Here is a 22171-nt window from a genome sequence, read left to right on the forward strand (position 1 = left end):
CCTACGGTAGTTATGGTACCAGCAGTACCAGATATAACCCCAGCAGGGTAGTATTGGGTTTTTAGTCTGGGCAGCACCCAGTATACAGAGGTTACAAGAGCAGAGCTCTGATAGGCAGTCTGGGCAGCACCCAGTATACAGAGATTACAACAGTAGAGCTCTGATAGGCAGCCTGGGCAGCACCCAGTATACAGAGGTTACAACAGTAGAGCTCTGATAGGCATTCACCTTTATGGGGTTTCACCCCAAGGAGCACAGGGTATTGAGCCCTATAGTGCACATATACCACAGGAGTAACAGAGACTGTCTGTGGGGACCCCTGCCTGGATGAGAGCAATGTGAGTTGATAGCAATCTGAAATAGTAATGGGATATGTATGAGCAACTGGATGTGACAACAGGCGGATTAACATAAACCTGAGCAGAAAAGGATATAAATATATATGCTTACCTTGGAGGATCCGAGTAGATGCAGATCTCAGCAACCGAGTGTGTGTGAGGCTCCAAAATGGCGGCCGCGGGTCTCGCGATTCGCGAGATCCAAGATGGCCGCCGTCACACTGAAAGTGTGGGAAAGTAGATCCGGCCGCTGGCCGGAGCGTTAAAACGCGCGGTTAGGCGGCCGGGAGTGGCAAGGGCTGTGTAGCCAAGGATTCCTTAGTGAAAGGGGACTGAAAAAACGGTGAAAATGTCCGGAATAAAACGGAAAACCGGGAGGGATATCAGGGTGCCCAGAGTAAGAAGGGCAAAGGTAAATAAAGGAGCCCCAAGCAAATTTGGAAAAAAAATAGAAAATGAGGCAATAAGAAATAAGCAAAGTGAGGCAATAAGAAATAAGAGTGAAAACAGAAAATAACAAGGTTAACAAAGTCAAATAAAATCAATAATGAATAAATATGAGGAGCTCAATATTCTGACCTGTCTGCTGATGGAGCAGTAAAGAAAGAGGAGGAGGAGCCTGTTCACTGGGAATACTATACCTCCTACTGTTTTTTGATTGGTTCTTGTTATCACTTTACTGCTATGGAGTTTTAGTAAAGAGAGATATGCAAAATACGAAGCCTCCTGTCATGTAATAAAATTGGCACACCGTGGAAATCCGCTTTAGATGCATACAATTGGCACACCATGGCAATCTGCTTTAGATGCATACAATTGGCATACCATGGCAATCAGCTTTAGATGTATACAATTGGTACATCATGGCAATCAGTTTTAGAGGCATACAATTGGAACATCATGGCAGCTTTAAATACATAAACTTGGCACACCATGGCAATCAGCTTTAGATGCATATCATGGCAATCACTTTTAGATGCAAAAACTTGGCACATCATGGCAATCAGCTTCAGAAGCATACAATTGGCACACCATGGCCAACAGTCAGATGCATAAAATTGGCACACCATGGCAATCAGCTTTAGATGCATACAATTGGCATAACATGGCAATTTGATATATGATGGCAGTTTTAGAGGCAGAAACTTTACACATCATGGCAATCAGTTTTAGAGACATACAATTGCTTGCTCACAGACTCAGAATCAGAAATGCTCTTGTCTTCCCCTGTTATCCAGGCACCTCACGTTGATTATCCTAGTGGTGGAACTAATGTAGAGAGGACCCTGGTGCAAGTATGTTTTCTGGGCCCCCATCTAGTGAAAGTGTGACCAAAAGGTAGATCTCCATTTGTCGGAGAACTTCACAATAATATGCCAGATGGAGATCTACCATTTGCACATCATTGAAGGGTTATATTTGTGAGCAGTGTTTGAATGCAAGTATGTTTTTGTATTAAGTATATGTGTGCATGTATGGGTGTATTTGTATGTACTGTTGCTATTGGAATGTAGTGGTGTACTTGTTTGTAATGTTTGCGTCTGAACGCAGGGGTGTTTGTATATGTAGTGTAGGACTTTAAATGCAGGTGTGCTTTTTGTGGGTAGTGTTGGTGTTTGAATGAAGGGGTGTTTGTAGATCATTTTAGTGTTTTAATGCAGGGGTGTGTTTGTAATGTTTGCGTTTGATTGCAGTGTGTATGTGTGTGTGTGGTGGATGCAGTGTGTGTATATTGTGTTTATAAAATATACATATACACAATGTGCGTTTCAATGTAAGTATGTTTTTTTTGTATGGAGTATGTGTGCGGTGTATACACACACACACACACACACACAGACACACAAATACACACATTGACACAGCGATACAAACAATGGCACTTAGTTTCCCACACACAGATACACAGCTACTCATGTACACAGATACACACACTGACACAAAAGGACACGCAGAGACAGGAGGGTGAGGGTGACAGTGTGGGAGGGAGTGTGTGTACTGGTAACAGTGTGGGGGCAGTGTGAGAAAGGGTTACAGTGGGTGGGCAGGGGGAGAAAGGGTTACAGTGGGTGGGCAGGGGGAGAAAGGGTTACAGTGGGTGGGCAGGGGGAGAAAGGGTTACAGTGGGTGGGCAGGGGGAGAAAGGGTTACAGTGGGTGGGCAGGGGGATAAAGGGTTACAGTGGGTGGGCAGGGGGAGAAAGGGTTACAGTGGGTGGGCAGGGGGAGAAAGGGTTACAGTGGGTGGGCAGGGGGATAAAGGGTTACAGTGGGCGGGCAGGGGGAGAAAGGGTTACAGTAGGTAGGCAGGGGGAGAAAGGGTTACAGTGTGCGGGGGGCAGGGGGAGAAAAGGCGACGGGGGGCAGGGGGAGAAAAGGTTACAGTGTGGGGAGAGGGGCAGGGAGAGAAGGGGTTACAGTGGGGGGTAGGCAGAAAATGGGTTACAGTGTAGGGGAGGGAGAGAAAGGGTTACAGTGGGTGGTAGGCAAGAAGGGGTTACAGTGGGGGGGAGGGTGGCAGGGAGAGAAGGGGTTACAGTAAGGGGGTTAGGCAGAGAAGGGGTTACAGTGGGGGTAGGCAGAGAAGGGGTTACAGTGGGGAGGGTAGGCAGAGAAGGGGTTACAGTGGGGAGGGTAGGCAGAGAAGGGGTTACAGTGGGGGGAGGGGGGCAGGGAGAGAAGGGGTTACAGTGGGGAGGGTAGGCAGAGAAGGGGTTACAGTGGGGAGGGTAGGCAGAGAAGGGGTTACAGTGGAGGGGTAGGCAGAGAAGGGGTTACAGTGGGGAGGGTAGGCAGAGAAGGGGTTACAGTGGGGAGGGTAGGCAGAGAAGGGTTTACAGTGGGGAGGGGAGGCAGAGAAGGGGTTACAGTGGGGAGGGTAGGCAGAGAAGGGGTTTCAGTGGGGAGAGTAGGCAGAGAAGGGGTTACAGTGGGGAGAGTAGGCAGAGAAGGGGTTACAGTGGGTGTGTATGCAGAGAAGGGGTTACAGTGGGGGGTGGGCAGAGAAGGGGTTACAGTGGGGGGTAGGCAGAGAAGGGGTTACAGTGGGGGGAGGGCAGGCAGAGAAGGGGATACAGTAGGGGGTATGCGAGAAGGGGTTACAGTGGGGAGGGCAGGCAGAGAAGGGGTTACGGTGGGGAGGGCAGGCAGAGAAGGGGTTACGGTGGGGGGCAGGGGGGGCAGGCAAAGAAGGGGTTACATTGGGGGTGGGGGGGCAGGCAGAGAAGGGGTTACATTGGGGTGGGGGGGGCATTGTTTGGGCTCTGTGCCCTACCTTCATTAGACATCCCTGGTCCAGTGTCTCCCTGGTGGTCCGGTGGGATAACTCTTCGGTCTGAGCTCCGCCGGGTGCAGAGCTGCAGACAGTGTAATAAAAGTCTCGCGAGCTCCCAGAGTGTTGCCATGGTAACGCTCTGGGAGCTCGCAAGACTTCTATCACACGACCCACACTTTGGGAACCGCTGAACTATCGACACCAGAACCACTTTATTAAGCTGCAGTGGTTCTGGGGACTACAGTGTCCTATTAATGTGAGGTAAATTATAGATTAGTGTCACTAATAATATACTAGATTGCCTACTTACAACCAGATGAGGATGGTGATGGGCTCTGGCTGCAGTCTGGCTCCACTGGTCTGGTGTAGAACAGGATCTCTGGAGGCTGTTTGTAACTGTGGTCACAAAATTCAATGTTCTGGGAGAACGGCAAGCAGCTCCATTTTTTTAGGGCCCCTTACACAGCTCAAGGTCTGGGCCCCAGGGCCTGACGGTGAGTATGCCCGTAAGGCCCACCCATAAGTCCACCTACATGTTCCACCCATGTGTTTGCTCACAGGGAGTGGAGTGTGTAGGGGATGTTTTATGTGTTACTGTAGAGGATCTAATGTGTGTGCTTATGGGATGTAGTGTATAGGGATACCAGTTTGTGTAGATGATGCAGTGTGTTTGTGTGTAGTGGAAGCAGTGTGTTTTTGTGTAAGGGATAGAAAGCAGTGTGTGTTTGTGTATAAGGGATGTATTGTGTGTTTCTTGTTGTGTGTAAGGGATGCATTGTGTGAATCTGTGTTTGTATGCATAAGGGATGCAAAGTGTGTTTCTGTGTATGTAAGGGATGCAGTGTGTGTGTAAGAGATGCATTGTGTTTCTGTGTGTGTGTAAGAGAAGCAGTGTGTTTCTGTGTTTGTGTAAGAGAAGCAGTGTGTGTAAGGGATGCATTGTGTGTTTCTGTGTATATGTGCAAAGGATGCATTGTCTTTACGTGTAAGGGTTGCATTGTGTGTGTGTGTGTGTGTGTGTGTGTGTGTAATGGATGCATTGTGTGTTTCTCTGTGTGTAAGGGAAGCATGTTATGTTTCTGTGTGTATAGGGATGCATTGTGTGTGTGCGTAGTGTGAAAGAGCTCCTTGTCCTGCCCCCTGTCCCATCCCTTAGAGATCTCCCCTGCACCTTAGTGGTCTCTCCTCTCCCCCCCACCTCCCTTAGTGGTCTCCTTTTCTCCCCGACTTTCCATTAGTGATCTCTCCTCTCCCCCTTAGTGGTCTCTGCTCTCCTCTGCCCCCCCTTTCCATTAGTGGTCTCTCCTCTCCCCCCACCCTCCCCTAGTAGTCTATCCTCCTCACCCCCCTCCCTTAGCGGTCTCTCCTCACCCCCCTCCCGTAGTGGTCTCTCCACCACCCCTCCCTCCTTTAGTGGTCTCTCCCTCCCCCACGTTCTCCTCAACCCCCCTCCCTGTGTTCTCATCTCCCCCCCCGTGTTCTCCTTATTCCCCCCTGTCCATGTAATCTCTTCTTCTCCCACCTGTAATCTTCTCTTCTTCTCCTCCCTCCCTGTAATCTTCTCCCCTCCCCCCCCAGTAATTTTATTTTCTTCTCCCCCTTCACTCCCTGTAATCTCTTCTCTTCTCCCCCCCCCTCCAGGTAATCTTCTCTTCTTCTCCCCCCCCGTAACCTTCTCTTCTTCTCCCCCCCGTAATCTTCTCTTCTTCTCCCCCCCCGTAATCTTCTCTTCTTCTCCCCCCGTAATCTTCTCTTCTTCTCCCCCCGTAATCTTCTCTTCTTCTCCCCCTCCGTAATCTTCTCTTCTTCTCCCCCCCTTGTAATCTTCTCTTCTTCTCCCCCCCTGTAATCTTCTCTTCTTCTCCCCCCCATAATCTTCTCTTCTTCTCTCCCCTCCCTCCAATCTTCTCCACTCCCCCCTCATTCCCTGTAATCTTCCCTTCTTCTCCCTCCAATCTTCTCCCCCCTCCCTGTAATCTTCTCCCTCCCCCTCCCTGTAATCTTCTCCCCCCCTCCCTGTAATCTTCTACCGTCTCCCTCCCTGTAATTTTCTTCACTCCCTCCCTGTAATCTTCTCCCCCCCTGTATTCTCCTCCCCCCCTGTAATCTTCTCCCCCCCTCCCTGTAATCTTCTCCCCCCTCCCTCCCTGTAATTTTCTTCACTCCCTCCCTGTAATCTTCTCCCCCCTCCCTCCCTGTAATCTTCTCCCCCCACCACCTCCCTGTAATATTCTCCCCTCCCTCCCTGTAATATTCTCCCCTCCCTGTAATATTCTCACCTCCCTGTAATATTCTCCCCCCTCCCACGCTACAGGGAAGGGGAGGTGAGGCAGTACGGCAGCCGCCTGAGCGCTCTTTATAGAGCGCTCAGGCGGCTGTGGCATTTAAAGGGCCGGCGATGGGGGCGCAGGGCGCCCCCTCCTATATGGCGCCCTAGGCGGCTGCCTAGTTCGCCTTATAGGAAGCGCCGGCCCTGCTCGCTAGGTATCACTATGTATTAAGCTTTCAGTAAATGTAATCCTATCTTCAGTTGCAGTGCTTTAAAGGGACACCCCACTGCCCAAATACAAAATAAATAAAAATCACTGTTGCATGCATTTAAATATGCATGTTTTTCTCATTGGAGTTATATCTAAAAACAGCTTGCAAAAACTGCAGATCTCTGCCTTTGCAAGCCCTCCTCTTCTAACCCCGCCCAGACTTTCTGTGACTGTTCAGTCACAGACAGTGCTGCTCAATGAGAAGTCTTTACATAGAAACATAGAATGTGACGGCAGATGAGAACCATTCGGCCCATCTAGTCTGCCCAATTTTCTAAATACTTTCATTAGTCCCTGGCCTTATCTTATAGTTAGGATAGCCTTACTCCATTGACTACAGTCCTCTGTTGCCTATCACTCAGCCACTGCCTAACCCATTTAACAATATTGGAATCCAAACTTAAAGATTGCAGTTTATCGATACGCCTTCTATGTGCAACAGTGTCAAAACATCTAGGTAATTAATGTCTATCACCACCCTGATATATTATTTTAGTTACCCAATCAAAAAAAAATCAATAAGATTTGTTTGGCGGGGGGGCGTTGCCTGATCCATGATCAAGATGGCAGCTTAAGAGCTGAGCTCCGTGCCACACAGCTTCAATAAGCTTATCTTCCCAGCCAGTGTAGCCTCAATGGGTCTGGCTCCCAAACTGACAGAGGGGGGAGGGACACGAAAAATAAATAAAAACATGAAAAATAAATTTAAAAAAGGATAATAGTAACACAGAGGAATCAGAATAGGACAAGAGAATACATCAAACGTTTACACAGGCACGTTAATCATAATACCTATGATCAGTCACCCTCCTACTCTCCTATTGAGTTAGGCTGCTATCAGAGGAAGGGGAGCTGGGTACTGGTTTCTCTAAAGCAACGGCTACTCGCTATGCTTCATCAGGGGGTTCTGGGGGGGTTCTCGGTTGTGGTGGTAATGATTTATTGGCTTCACAATGCTAACACTAATTTAACCACCTTCACCCAAATGTGTCAGGACTGCTAAGCAACATCATGTTCTATACGTTCATACGCTGATACCACGGGCGATTCTGCCCTCGCTGCTGCGCATGGTCGAGAGGAGGGGTGGGCCCTAGGCTTGGCCCGGTCGTCCGCCTAGGCATTAGGTCGGCTCAGCTCTCCCTCGTTCGTGGGCTCCCTGTCACCCTGCGTCCATAAGCTCCCTCACCACAAAGCACTCAGGTGCACAAAAATGACATATCAACCTGACACGCTTAAAGTAGTTACACAAAACTGCAGTTACTACGCAACCACACCTCCATAGCGTCTCTTCAAGAAACTAATTTCATAGCAATCGCCCCTCCCACACTTAAGAACAGACACTACCCATTGAAATACTTCTGTAACTACCCCAAAGCGCGTAGAGCAGGGGTGGCCATACTTGTAGAAGCAAAATTACAGTTCACGGAGGTGGATAGGGTGGTCGACCCAGAGGGCAGGCACCTCTTTGTGAAGGGTGACATAATGGGCAGTAGGTACACCTTACCAAATGTGTACGCGCTGAACCACAACCAATCCCGCTCTATGTGCGCAGTACTTGCTAAATTGTCCACTTTTACTAAAGGGATCCTAAACCTAGGCAGGGATTTTAACGTCCCAATGTTCTGGACTTCTCCTCCGGACACAGCAGCGTTCCTCAGAGTGCCCTAAGAAGCATACACCAGTCCCTCCGCACACTCTGACTGATAGACTGCTGGAGAGCCAAAATCCCCTCAACTAAGGATTACATTCACTACTCGGCTATCCACAAAATATACTACCGCATAGACTTCCTGTTTCTTCAACAGGAAAACTGTGGCGAAAGTAACCTTGCCACTTGTACTTGGAGGGGCCTGCTTGCTGGGGGAGAGGGGCTGCCGCATAGCACATTCGAATTCCTGAGCAAAACCAGAAACACCTACTCAAAGCCCTGCAAAAGGCGGTGTGTGATGAAGTGCCCTTCGCCACTTGGGCCTGGAGAGGACTTCTTGCCAGCCTCTTGCCATGTGATTATGGTCCCTGGGAGATTGGGCCCTTTAAAAACAGTATTCGGCCCTAACAGAGTGCATGTCACTCATTCTGGCCCTTTAAATACAGTGGGGCCATTCGGTACTTGCCCTGTGTGAGCGGTGATACCCCAGATAGCTATGCCATGGAGCCTATTGATATAATGAAAGACTATGGGAAAGACTTTAGCTCCATGGCAATTGAACTGTGTGAATAGGATCTGCGCGCTATTCAGTAGTTTTGTGCGCCCAGATCCCAGCTATCTTGGGATATGTGAAATGTGTTATGTGTAAAAGGGGACTTTATGTATTTTAAAGTGTTTTACTGTCTTTGTTTCCCCATGTGCTCAGTGGAGTCTGTCTCTGTACTGGGAGGTAATTGGATTACTTCTCCATTGTGTCTCCAGGAGAGAAGACTCTGTAAAACCGGTCTAAACTGGAAGCCATGCTGACAGGGGTTTTAAAAGATACTTTACTAACTTTTGAACCCCTGGTCTGATTCATGCCATTTTTTATATGTTGTTCCCCTGAATGGATTGATTGAGGATATGTATTTTTATGTGAATGTGATGTATGGTTTTAAAGTTACCGAGTATGTGTAGAAACTGTACTTTTACTGTATGTACCGTATATACTCGAGTATAAGCCGAGTTTTTCAGCACATTTTTTGGCTTATACTCGAGTCAGTGTCTGTATTATGGCAATTTACATTGCCATAATACAGACAGGGGCTGCCAGAGAGTTTACTTACCTCTCCTGCAGCTCCTGTCAGCTCCCTTCACCTCCGCGGCGGTCCGTTCAGCACCTCGGTCAGCTCCCAGTGTAAGTCTCGCGAGAGCCGCGGGGTCATAGTGCGGCTCTCGCGAGACTTACAGTGTGAGCTGACAGAGGGAGCTGCACGGACCGGCGCGGAGGAGAAGGGAGCTGACAGGAGCTGCAGGAGAGGTAAGTGCTCCCTGCCTGCCTCCCTTCTCCCCCCACTGAACCACCAATGCCACTGGACCACCAGGGAGTGAGAGCCCCCCTCCCTGGCCAGCTAGCAAGCAGGGAGGGGGGACGAAAAAAATATATATAAATAATAAAATATTAATAATTAAAAAAAATAATAATAGTACAAATAAAATAAAATAATACAAAATAATAATAAAAAATAAATAAAATAATTTAAAAAATAATAATTAAATAAAATAAAATAAGAAAAAATAATAAAAAAATAGTAAAATAATTACAAAAAATAAATAAATTGCCCACCCCCAACCAATGCTCTGCAACACACACACACACACACACTGCATTCATACATACACATACACACACTGCACACATACACACACACTGCATTCATACACACTGCACTCATATACACACACACACTGCATTCATACACACTGCACTCATATATACACACACACTGCATTCATACACACTGCACTCATATACACACTGCACTCATACACACACACACACTGCATTCACACACACACTGCACTCACACACACACTGCACTCATACACACACACACTGCATTCACACACACTGCATTCATACACACACTGCATTCATACACACGCTGCACTCATACACACGCACTGCATTCATACACACGCTGCACTCATACACACGCACTGCATTCATACACACGCTGCATTCATACACACACACTGCAAATAAATATTCAATTAATATAATTTTTTTAGGATTTAATATTATTTAGAAATGTACCAGTAGCTGCTGCATTTCCCACCCTAGTCTTATACTCGAGTCAATAAGTTTTCCCAGTTTTTTGGGGTAAAATTAGGGGCCTCGGCTTATATTCGGGTCGGCTTATACTCGAGTATATACGGTAATAATTATGTTAATTGCTTAGCTGAGGGGAGGGGATGTGTGGGTTGTACTGTTACTTGATTGGTTGTTTTATGCCTCCCCTTGGGTGTGTCCTGTATGTGCACAACTGTAATAAAAAGCAGGCTGGGTGTTCCAGACCTGAGACCACTGCTTGACCCTCAACACGGAGCCTTGTCTCGTTCTTGGGGGGATTCACTGTATGCTGTTGGAGATCGATTGCTAGGAGTGTAAGCTGATGTCTGCTTTTCCTGTTTGTCTGCTAGCAGTTATTCGTGAGGTTCCAGTTTGGAGTGCTATTTTGTATCCAGTTCGGGAGTTTGGTGTTCTGCAGTAGCTATGCCTGTCTCTCGGAAAGGGGCATATCGCCTAAACGGATTTTAACCCCTTGTCTGCTGAAACGGTCCGTTACAATTGGTGGCAAGCGGCGGGATCGTTCCTACAGCCAGAAGGACAGCTACAGGAAACACCATTTCTTTGGATTTACAAGTGGGGGCAACGCATGTCCCAGTACAGCGACTCTAAAAGCAACAGAATGGAACCAGCAGTGTTATACGAGGAGGAGGACCTGGATCGCCGGGATGCATTAAGGAAAAGCATCTGGTACCAGGCCCTGGATAATGTACAATACCAGCGGGGTGAGAGTCTCCCCAGTGAAGAGCAGCGGTTGCAGAAGCAAGTGGCCCTGCAGATGCCCTTCCTGGGAGAGCAGCCCCTGGAGGAATGGGTGAAGGAATTGGAGCTCCGAGTATGGCAGGAGATTTGGCTGGAAGATGCCTACCAGGCACTCTGGTGGTATATGGCACAGTATATACCCTGGACAGCCGAGCATGACAAGCCAGAGGGAGAGGAGTTTGATGGTCCTGGCTTGTTATGGGAGTCCTTTGCAGAGACGGACTTCGGGAGCCCTGCGCAGACCAGACTTCAGGACATTTTCTACACAAGGGAGGCTAGGCATGACTGGGATGACCCCCATGAGGTAGGGCAAGACCTGCTTCACCTAGCAACCATGGAGTGGGAACTGGAGCAGGACTACCGAGGTCTCTTCCACTCCATTGAGAAGATTCAGCAGGACAGCAAGGTGACAGATCCAGTTCCAGACCCATTCAGCTGGGAAGATATTGTTGAGATTTACTGGGAGGAACCCCAGGCGGCAGGTGGAGATGGGACCAAGGTCTCTCCACCGGTATTGCAGGGAATTGGGAGCCCAAGCTCCATTCCCCAGCGGCAGGCTGAGTTACAGGGGGCAGAGACAAGTGGTCCTGTCCCCCAGCAGCAGTGTACCTTGCAGGGAGAGGAGAGCAGCGTCCTCCCTTCCCAGCGGCAAGGTGAGCTACAGGGATGCTGGGCGGTCGGCTCAGATCCCCAGCGGCAGTGTGATATACAGGGAATTGGGAGCCCAGTCTCCATTCCCCAGCGGCAGAGTGTCCTACCGGGAATAGAGAGCCCAGTCTCCTTTCCCCAGCAGCAGGACTCTGTATTGGGAGCAGAGACAGTCGGTCTCCCTTCCCCGCGGCTGGAAGTATGTATGGGAGAGGAGCTGGTTACCCCCTCTCCCCAGCGGCAGCTTAATGTACCAGGGGGAGACAGTAAGCCCCACAACTGTGCAGATGGGACCGTGGTCTCTGCACATACAGCACAGGGGGTAGGGATGGTCGGTCCTGCCCCCCAGCGACCGGGCTGTTTAGCCAAAGAGGAGACAACCGGTCTCTCTTCCCAGCGGCAGCCTGAGTTCCAAGAGGAGGTGATGGTGGATCCCTCCACCTTACAGCAACCAGCGTCCTGGGGAGTGGGGGCAGCCGGCCTCCCCCTCCCACCGCAGCAGGAGATACCGGGTGAGGGGGAAAACAACCCTAACCACACTGGCACAGATGGGACCGCAGTCTCTGTGCCAGTCCTACAGGGATGCTCGACGGGCGGTCCAGATCCCCAACCTTCCCCGCAGGGATACCAGGAGGAGGTAAGCAAGCCTTCCCCTCCCCTGCTACATCCCGACCGGGTCCTGGGGGCAGTGGATGAGCCTACGATACCCACTGACCCCCTTCCAGCTGAAGAGCTGGCATCCGGGCAGAGTGTTGCTAGCCTCTGCCCTCCCTTTTTCCCTGGTCCAGAGCCTGATTTACCACAGGCTAACCCAGTGGAAGAGCTGGCAGCAGAGCAGAGCGCCGCTGGCCTCTGCCCCCCAAGTAACCCCAGCTGTCTGCCTAGCTGCGCCAGGGAGACTGAGGAGGCTGAACTGTCCCACTACAACCTGGAACCTACAGGCCAGTACCATTTCTTGTGGGGGGGTTACTCTGTGAACTGTTTACTGTGGGTGGGCTGCCCGACTAACCTAGGTACTGACCGGCAGAAGGTCAGGTACCTGTTTAGTCTTCCCCCCAAAGGGAAGATGTGTGACAAAGTGCCCTTCCTGTAAATAGAACAGGAAAAAGCTAATTATTATTAGGAGTAGGTTCATTTTAACCAGTGTTAATTTTGTCGACTAACAATTTTCGTCAGATTTAGTCAACTAAGTCGACTTAGTCGACTAAAACTAAAACAATTTAGATAACTAAAATGGCTTTTTAGTCAAAAGACTATGACTGACTAAAACTAAATTGAAATTAGTCGCCAAAATTAACACTGACAGGTAAGACACATGGGGGAGCAAGGAGTAACCAGTTTAGCCGACAGTTGCCGAAGCGAGAAATCCAAATCCAGAGGCCAGAACAACGCGAGGATGCAAGACACGTCCCAAGTGCAACTATACTTGGCACGATGTTTATCGTGCAATACGCCTGTCCTGAATCGTACATAGACGAGAGAAACGGAAGTATTTCCGTCACAGTGGCTGAAACGGGATCCACGTCCTGAGCCGCGCTCCAGGCTGAGCAGTAAGTGGCACTAGTGCTGGGGGCCCATGAATCTGCCAGAAGGCGTCTAGCTGAGTCTGAAAGTCCCGAGATATCCCAAGGTCCCCAGAAATCAGCCACGTCACGAGAGGGAGCTGACCCTCATGCACCAGCGGGTGAGGACGACCTCGGGGTCCAGAAGGAGCCTTTATTTGGATGAGAGCAGCCTAGGGACATCGATGGCACCATGAGAACGATCATCACTTGCTGACAACGATCTTGGAGAAGTGTTCTGGGCAGCATGGAGAATGGAGGGAAAGCATAATTGCGACCACATCCATCAACTCCGGGTCCGGTCACCAACTGAAGAACAGGAGCAATTGCCGGTTCAGTTGGGAATGTATTCTGCCCGCAACATGATATTCCTGGCCAAACAGAAATCCCCAAATCTCGTGCCAACGTAGCTAAGACCGCTGAATGGGTCCCGCCCAGGTAATTGATGTATCAGACAGCTGATACATTGTCCATGCGTTGGTCACAGACATTGGCATAACCGCCTAAAAAGCTCAGAAGGGCGAAGGAGTCCGCCAGCAGTTCCAAGCAGTTGCTGTGCAAACTGCATCCTTCAGGAGACCAGCGACCGCCCGTAGAGACCGTGCCACAACTGGCTCCTCAACCGTGAAGACTCACATCAGACTCTATGGACACCTCCGGCTGCAGGCCAAAAATGGCTCTGCCTTTCCAGACGTCCAGATTGAGGATCCACCAGCAGAGTTCGTCTCTCGTCTCCGCGTACAGAGAGATGTGATCTCCATATGATAGGCCTCTGCGCAAGGGCAAAATCTGAAGGGCACAGTAGTGCAAGGGTCCAGGCACCTGGACCGACGCCGTCACGAGGCCAATCACACAAGCCAATTGTCTCAGGGAAATCCGACGATGAGACAGGGTCCGACAGATCTTCCTTCCTGATGGAACGAACTTTGGAGGCAGGTAGATTCAAGGTCTTGTCGATTGAGTTGATCAAGAATCCCAGAAACTCCATCTTTCTTGCTGGAGTCATTTGTGACTTCTCCCAATTCATGAGGAAACCAATCTGAGAGAGGAGGTCCACGGCCCACCGTAGATGGAGCCGAAGGGTGTCCGGATCCTGGGACAGGATGAGGATTATCAGTTGGACGAGCCCGCAGCAGAGCCATAACAGATTGAAACATCTTGATGAAGCACCAAGGTGCCGATGAGAGGCCGAAAGGCAGGCAAGTAAACCGCCACCTCTCTCCCCCCAAAGAAATCGCAGGAAGTCCCTTGAGTCTGTGTTGATGGGAACTGTGAGGTAGATGTCTTTGAGGTCCAACTTCACCATCCAATCTGCGGTGAGGAGTAAATCACGTAGAAAGTGGATACCGTTAATTTTGTAGTGCCTCTAGCACACCAGGGCATCAATGAGGTTGATCACGGGTCCTTGATCTGTCCGCCCTTTTTCTGAAACAGTTGCTCATATATGCATGAGGGGTTGGACATGCAGGTTCTATCGCCCCTTCGAGGTGTAATTCCTTCAGTTCTGCTTTAACCAAGCGCAGGTTGGACATGGAGAATACAATAGGATGGGGAGGACACAACTGCACAGGGGTCATTACAAATTCTTTGCGGTACCCTCGGACTGTCTGGAGGACCCAGGCGTCCGAGGTGACAGAGGACCAAATTTTAGAAAAATGAGTGAGACTCCCCCCCCACAAGTAACTGGGAAAAAAGGTCTCTATTTTACCTTTTTTCCACTCACAGGGGGTACAGCCTTCAAAGAGCACACACAGAAGCAGAGAGGCCGGCCATGGAAGACCGGAAGCAAAGGGGCGTGGTCTGATGACGTCACACACGCGGTCCGATACCGCAAAAAACAGGTGTCAGGCCGTGAAGAAACGGGGAAAAACGTTGGTAGAAGGTGAGCCAGGGCCAGGCAGGCAAGTAACAGATCAAGCATAAAACAATCATAAATGCAGGTGCTGACAAGCAGTAAAAGCACAAACAGATAACTGCATACATCAGACAGCCAGCAGGCTGTTTGTCTAATAGGAAACATACCTTATATACAGCAATTATCAAGCTTTAAAAGGAGGTCTGAAAAATACTTCGCTTACATACAGAGCAGCAAAGAAAGAGGAAGTTGAAGGGTATGATCCTGGGTTATAGGGATGCCTGCATATGAGAGGGTGGAGTTTGAGAGGTCACGTATTAGCATGCCTTTTTCTAATTGGTTTCTCTTTGCTGCTGTATGCTAAGTAAAGAAAGAGATATGCACCATATGATCCTCCGTGTCTTGAAATAAAATTAAAATTATGCCCAAATGAGCCTTTAACCCCTTAAGGACCAAACTTCTGGAATAAAAGGGAATCATGACATGTCAGACATGTCATGTGTCCTCAAGGGGTTAAAGATGCTATCACTGTAATACTGTATCTATATCCTTATATTGCAACAGTGTCTAATTTTAAACAAAGAGATACACATAGCAAGATTAGAGACACAAGATCAAAATCTTTTCAGAGTATTTGTAATTGGACTAGTATAGTGAGCTCTAAGGACGTATCTATATTTTATATAGAAGGCATTATGGCCATTATATACAGTTAGCTTTGAGGGCTTATAAATAAGTATTGTACATCACTGTGAATGCTGAATATAAACGTTGGGGCCAAAGACCCTGTGACATTAATTGTGTGTTAAAATATAGTACAACGTCATATGCAGACTTAGAAAGTGCCCAGTCAGACAACCATTTTCAAACCATTTCGACTGGCAATTTTGTCATTTTGATGAGTTAATTCTATCAGATTGTGCACAGCAGGTGGCACTGTAGGACACACATTGAATGCAATCTAACAACTGCAAGCAAAAAGTGTTTTAAAGGGCCAATTTTCTCAATTATTTTCCTCTTAGAAGTTTACTTAAATTGCACTTAACTGTAATCAGTTCTCTCTTTTCCATCTTCACCCTTCAAAATAATCCATTCTCTGTTTGATCACATGTAGCTAATTTTGCTTCCTGGATATCTTATTCTTTAAGGTTAGAGGACATCCACAACTCGTCGTTGATTCAGAATGTATTCGAAAACGAGAAATGCTTAATAATGTGAATATATTAATATTTAGCTAACTGGGATGACTTTTCACGCATAATTTATTAACATGATTTGTGGGTAAGTCAAGATCAGATTTTATTGGGAGGCACATTATTTTATAATGGAAGTGAATAACTTTCACTACACTACATTGAAAGTTCCATGACATGGAAGAAGGGTGGAACAGAGACATGGATGGAAGGGGGGAAGGGGGAGCGGGGGAGGGGGGAGAGACGTGAATTCTTCAATCCATAGGGGAGATGTGAGCTGAACGGACAGTCCGGCTACATCTAAGGTGTGACACATTACCTACCTGGCTGAGATTGCACTTTGCAGAGGAATTAAGTGTGTGTGTGTATATATATATAACTGCCCCCCTACTTTTGTCCCTGGCCCACCATGTGCCCCCCCCCCCTAAATATGAATCCTAGAGATGCCACTGTTCAAGTTGTTGCCTTGGCCTCCAAATTCCTCAGATCTTAAATCAGTTTAGCATCTGGGATGTGCTGGAAAAACAAATCTCATGCCCTACCTCCCAATTTGCAGGACCTAAAGGGACACTATAATCACCAGAACAACTACTGCGTAATGTATTTGTTCTGGTGAGGATCTCCTACTAATGTCTTGATGTAAGATACCACATGACATGTTCAGAGGTCTTGTGGAGTCCATGTCTTGATGCATCAGACCTGTTTGGCAGCACAAGTGGTTTTAATGATTTGGCTGATTTATAGTAACTTGAATTTTATAACCTTTCTATTATCACAAATGTAAATGCATTAATCAAAGAGTGTGTTCTCATATACTTTAATGGATCTCCTTGCAGGTGTTCTCCAAATGATGCAGACTAGAATTGGTGCCTTGCAAAGTGCAATTGATAGGTATGTATACATACAAATGTCTTTTATTGGAAGCCTATAAACATATCTTGTTGGTGATATATATATATTTTTTTAATTTGTTTATAGAATTAGAGCAAAAATTATTGATCCATACAACAAGATTGTGTCGCGGACTGCACAGCTGGCACGTTTACAGGTAGGCTGTATTATCTGCGTATTTCTGTATTCTTATCTATGTAATTTTAAACAGACAAACAGGGTTATTCACTAAAGTGAAATAATGCCAATATATCCGAACCGGAACCTTATAATTTTCCCAGTTTGACTACTATATCCTTATGTCCTGGTAAAATATTGTATAAATAAATGTAACATTCACTTTGAATTCTCATCATAGTGAATAACCCTGAATGTGCTATTTACCAAGCTTGGGTAAATATAGCTTAGGGTTACCTGTTAGAGAAAAGAGATAATTATCCACTTGTCTGTTTGCAGATTAGACTAGTAAATTAATGGAATTTGCATTTTGCTCATTACACCTTGCAGCCTCACTCACATACTATTCACAGCACCTTCACAATCTACACTTACAAACTGTCAAAGATAGTTATTTATAGCAAGCAATTCTAGATTGATGATCTCAAAGTGGAGCAATCAGGATAGGTGTAATTTTTTCCTGTAACTGTTCCACCCCACAATGATTCAGACATTAAAGGGACACTCCAGGCACCCAGACCACTTCTGCCCATTGGAGTGGTCTGGGTGCCAACTCCCACTACTCCTAACCCTGCAAGTGTAATTATTGCAGTTTTTTATAAACTGCAATAATTACCTTGCAGGGTTAACTCCACCTCTAGTGGCTAGACAGCCACTAGAGGTCACTTCTCCTTCATAGCACAGGAAACCTGTGCTAGAGCGTCGCTGGACGTCCTCACGCTGTGTGAGGACCTCCAGCGTCGCTCATTTCCCCATAGGAAAGCATTGAAATTATTTTTCAATGCTTTTCTATGGGGAGCGCTAATGCGCATGCGCGGCATTGCATTAGGTCTCCTCGGCCGGTGGGCGGGATCAGTCTCGCCCACCGGCCGACGCAATACAGAGGAGGAGCGGAGCGGAGGAGGAGACAGCGGCGAGGGACATCGCCGCTGCCTCAGGTAAGGGGCTGACTGAAGGGGTTTTCACCCCTTCAGTAACTGGGGATTGGTGGGTGGGAGGGAGAAGGACCCTCCAGTGCCAGGAAAACGGATTGTTTTCCTGGCACTGGAGTTTCCCTTTAAGTAAATCCCTTTAAGTAAACCCCTTTATTTAATAATATGCCTGGCATGCTGTTGGTTTTAATTTATTAACCATATATTACACTGATTATCAGGACAGTATCTGGTAAGCCCATCTAACGTATACTTTGAAGCTCTTTACCTCCCTAAGATTCCACAGGAGAACCTCCATCTAATTACATGCAGTACTTTGAAATATGTACCTTGGAGGCAAGAGGCTTTCATTAGCAGATACATCTTGTTACTAGGTTCATTATACCCAGCGCTCTCAGTCCCTGATGCTTTCACACTTCTTCCTGCTTAAAGGGACAACTGAACGTATACTTACTGCTCATTTTAATGCAATACAGAGACAATGCTTTGGAAATCAAGAGTTCAGAAATTCAAGTAAGATACATTTAAATGTATTTTTTTCCTGACTGTTCGAGGAATCCAAATGTGAAACCCTGCTTTTTATTTGAGACAGGCCAAACCCAGCCATTTCCAGACTTCATGGCTTTTTATGGGAGAGTTAATGAGAATGCATGTTGTTCATAAAAATTATTATTCTATTTTATTAATTGACTGGCCACTCTCACCTTCTCAAATTCAACAGCAAGTGGCTTCTTGTTTCTTGCTTTGCATAGCCCATTTTAGTAGGCAGTATTTGCCTTTATGCTTTCTCCATGTACTATGTATTTTCTAAAGAGCTATGTACATGTGATTGTGTGCATTGTTAATTGTACTTTTTTGTGGAATTTGTCTCAGGTTTTCTTTCTTTTTTTTTTTTTTCTCCATTCTTAATTTTTTCCACTATTAACTCGAAATCTGACTTCATGAAACAGCAGAATGAATTTAAACCTTTTATTTATCAGCTATTAATGTGTGTTGTACAATAATTTTGGCTTGTGGAAGAGTCTTGCACTTAATTATATTAAATTAATTCCAGAAAGCAACAAACTGCATTTAGCAGTGGGTACTGAATCCAAATTGCAAGGAAAAAAAAACAGCTGTTAGATTGCAATTGGGAGTCCATTACTTGTAGCCCAAAGCTAGACTACACAGGAAAATGGTATTGCATTAGGCCATATGGTTTTTCTTTAGGTGACAAATGAAATAAACTCCCATTAAGCATACTTTACAAATTTGATAATCTGCACTAACATTGCACCCAACAAAAGACCCATGGAACAAACTCATGTGAGGTTAAATAAGTGAGGAATTTTGCATAAGATATTGTAGTGCAGATCTATTCTGTAGGGAAATGATGTTGAAATATTAGAACCACTTCTGAATATTTATTCTAAACTTCACAATGTAACCTTGTGGTTTTCATGAATGTACTCTTTCTGATAATAGTCCTTCTTTGGATATTATGATATTGTCTACGCCAAGGGTTCCCAATTATTTTTTCCCGTGAAACCCTTTGACACAGTGTATCAACATCACGGAACCTCGACCCAACCCCCCCTTCCCCCCAAGAAAAAATAAATAAAATTGCGTTGTTTTTTGTATGTGCCAGTGTGTGTCTGTTTGTCAAGGTGTGTGTATCTGTGTTTGTATGTTCCAGTGTGTGTATCTGTGTGTCAATGTGGGTGTGTGTGTATCTTTGTTTGTATGTGTCTGTGTATCAAGGTGTGTGTATCTGTGTTTGTATGTGCCAGTGTGTATGAATCTGACACACAGATACACACAGTGACACAGATGCACACACCTTGACACACAGTGTGTATCTGTGTTTGTATGTTCCAGTGTGTGTATCTGTGTGTCAATGTGTGTGTGGGTGTGTATGTATCTGTGTGTCAAGGTGTGTGTATCTCTGTTTCAGTGGTTACTCTGTGTGTGTGTGTGTGTATATATATATATATATTTGTATGTATGTATCTGACACACAGACACACACATCTTGACTCAAAAATACAAACACACTCAGATAGACATACACACACACTGACACACACACACACATCCAAACACACTGATACACACTGGCACATACACACATACGGACATACCCACTTGGATACACACAGTGACACATATACAAATCTTGACACTCAGACACACATACTCTTGGACAGACACACATACACTCTCACTGACAAACACATACTCTTTTACAGACACACGTACAAACACACATACATTTTCACTGACACACATACACACTCACACACTTACACTGACAAGCACACATACACACTCACTGACAAGCACACATGTACTGTTTGACAGACACACAAACACATACAAACTCCCTAACAGACACACAATTTATTATTTTGTAAAAATGTTACCCCCCCTACCTTTGGGAATGCTGGCATGGAGTCTCTATGTCCTATCGGTCCAGTGGGGCTGCTGGGCTGAGCGTGCAGTCACTGGGGCTCAGTGGGGCTGCTGGGCTGAGAGTGCAGTCCCTGGAGGCCAGTGGGGCTGCTGAGCCACTGGCATGCATGTGGCGAGGGAGCAGTGATCTTGCTGCTCAGTTCCCTCATGTGCCGCTTAGTGATGCCGGAGCCGGAGTGACATCATATTTCCGGCTCTAGCATCACTGTTGTGCGCGCGAGGGAGCTGACCAGGGAGATCACTGCCCACTGCTCTCTTGCCGCCCGCAGCCATTTTATTTTAAAACATTTTTGGCAGGACACCAATTGGGAAATGCTGGTCTACGCTAAACAGGAAGCAAACTCTGCTCCTAAGTTTTCAAAAACATCCATACATTTATGATTTTGTAAAGTGCATAAAGAGCCCCAGCTGGGGATGCACCGAAAAGGGTGAAGTAGGGTCACTCCATCAGCTTAATTGTTTAGTGTTAGACAGAAACCATAAACTAAGCTGAGTACAGAGATTGGGACATGATTATATAACCAAAGTCTCATGGCAAATCCAAACATGTGGGGCTGGACTAGACAGCTGGTCTTTTGATTAAAGTAGTCAGTAACTGGTGCTCAAACAGGTGCACCTTCTTTAACCCCTTAAGGACCAAACTTCTGGAATAAAAGGGAATCATGACATGTCACACATGTCATGTGTCCTTAAGGGGTTAAGGGTTGGCAGATCCCCCCATCTTTTACTGGACACAGCACTTAAACAACCTGATGGTCAGCAACTGACAGTGTTGCCCTGTATAATGTATAACTCAAGTCATAGAATTAATAATTCAGCATATGAATTCTTCATACTCCAGGGCATCACATTTCATTGTAAGTAGAACTGCAGCAGCCTCAACACCTTACCCAGAATTCATCCTTGAGAATACACATTTAGCAACCCCAAAGCTTTAATTATTTTAAGGTCGATTGCTGTGAGTCAGTCTTGCAGTGGCATAGGACTAAACTAAAGTGGGCACAAAATACAGCCAACTTTACTGGCCACAAACTGGAGATGCCCACAAGACACTCAGTGTCTCCTCAGGTTGTCCCTATCCTGAAATCCCCAGTGATGCAAATGACCCATTCACATACTCAGCTCAGCCAATAAGAGTTCAGTGTAAGCTGAGTTGCTGATATGACTGTTTCCTGCAGCCAGTTTCTCAGAAATGCAGTTTTCAACTGCAAGGCTGTATGGGCAGCATCTTTGCCCTAAAATCACCTGTTATGCATGATTAGTTAGTTACTCTTATTTTCTGCAACACTTTGCAGAGCTCAAGATGGCTGTGTTTCAGCCATTATTATTATTGTATTATTTATATAGCGCCATCAGATTCCATAGCGCTGTGCCATCGGTGGACTAACATACATGTAATTGTAACCAGATAACTGGATGTACAGGAACAGAGGGGATGGAGGCTTACATTCTAGAGGGAGGGGGGTGTAGTGACACAAAGGGTAAAAGTAGAGGTACAAAGTAGGTTGTTAGAAAAGTATTCACTTTTCACTTAGTAGGTAATTTTTGACAGTTGCAGGAGAGGAGTCATGGGGGTGAGGGATAAAAACCTGCTAACAGTTGAATTAATATGCGTTTGAGTGTTTAATGATTTTTTGAATGAGTGGAGACTGTGTGAAAGTCTTACGGAGAAGGGAAGGGAGTTCCTCAGAAGAGGTGCAGCCCTGGAGAAATCTTGGAGGCGAGCATCAGAGGTGGGAGTACGGACAGAGGATAGATGTAGGTCTTTGGCAGAGCGCAGGGGCCTCAACA

At 46.7% G+C, this 22171-nt stretch overlaps 1 protein-coding gene across 1 annotated transcript in view; it reads left to right on the forward strand.

Annotated features, from left to right (window-relative positions):
• COG5 (component of oligomeric golgi complex 5) overlaps positions 1-22171 on the forward strand; it is a 498415-nt gene that overhangs the window by 24238 nt on the left and 452006 nt on the right. The window contains exons 4-5 of the mRNA XM_063448101.1: positions 16766-16820; positions 16908-16977. Coding sequence (XP_063304171.1) covers positions 16766-16820; positions 16908-16977 — 125 coding nt within the window. The remainder of the gene's footprint in view (positions 1-16765; positions 16821-16907; positions 16978-22171) is intronic.

This window comes from Pelobates fuscus, chromosome 3 (assembly GCF_036172605.1).
Source record: "Pelobates fuscus isolate aPelFus1 chromosome 3, aPelFus1.pri, whole genome shotgun sequence".
Classification (NCBI taxonomy): Eukaryota; Metazoa; Chordata; class Amphibia; order Anura; family Pelobatidae; genus Pelobates; species Pelobates fuscus.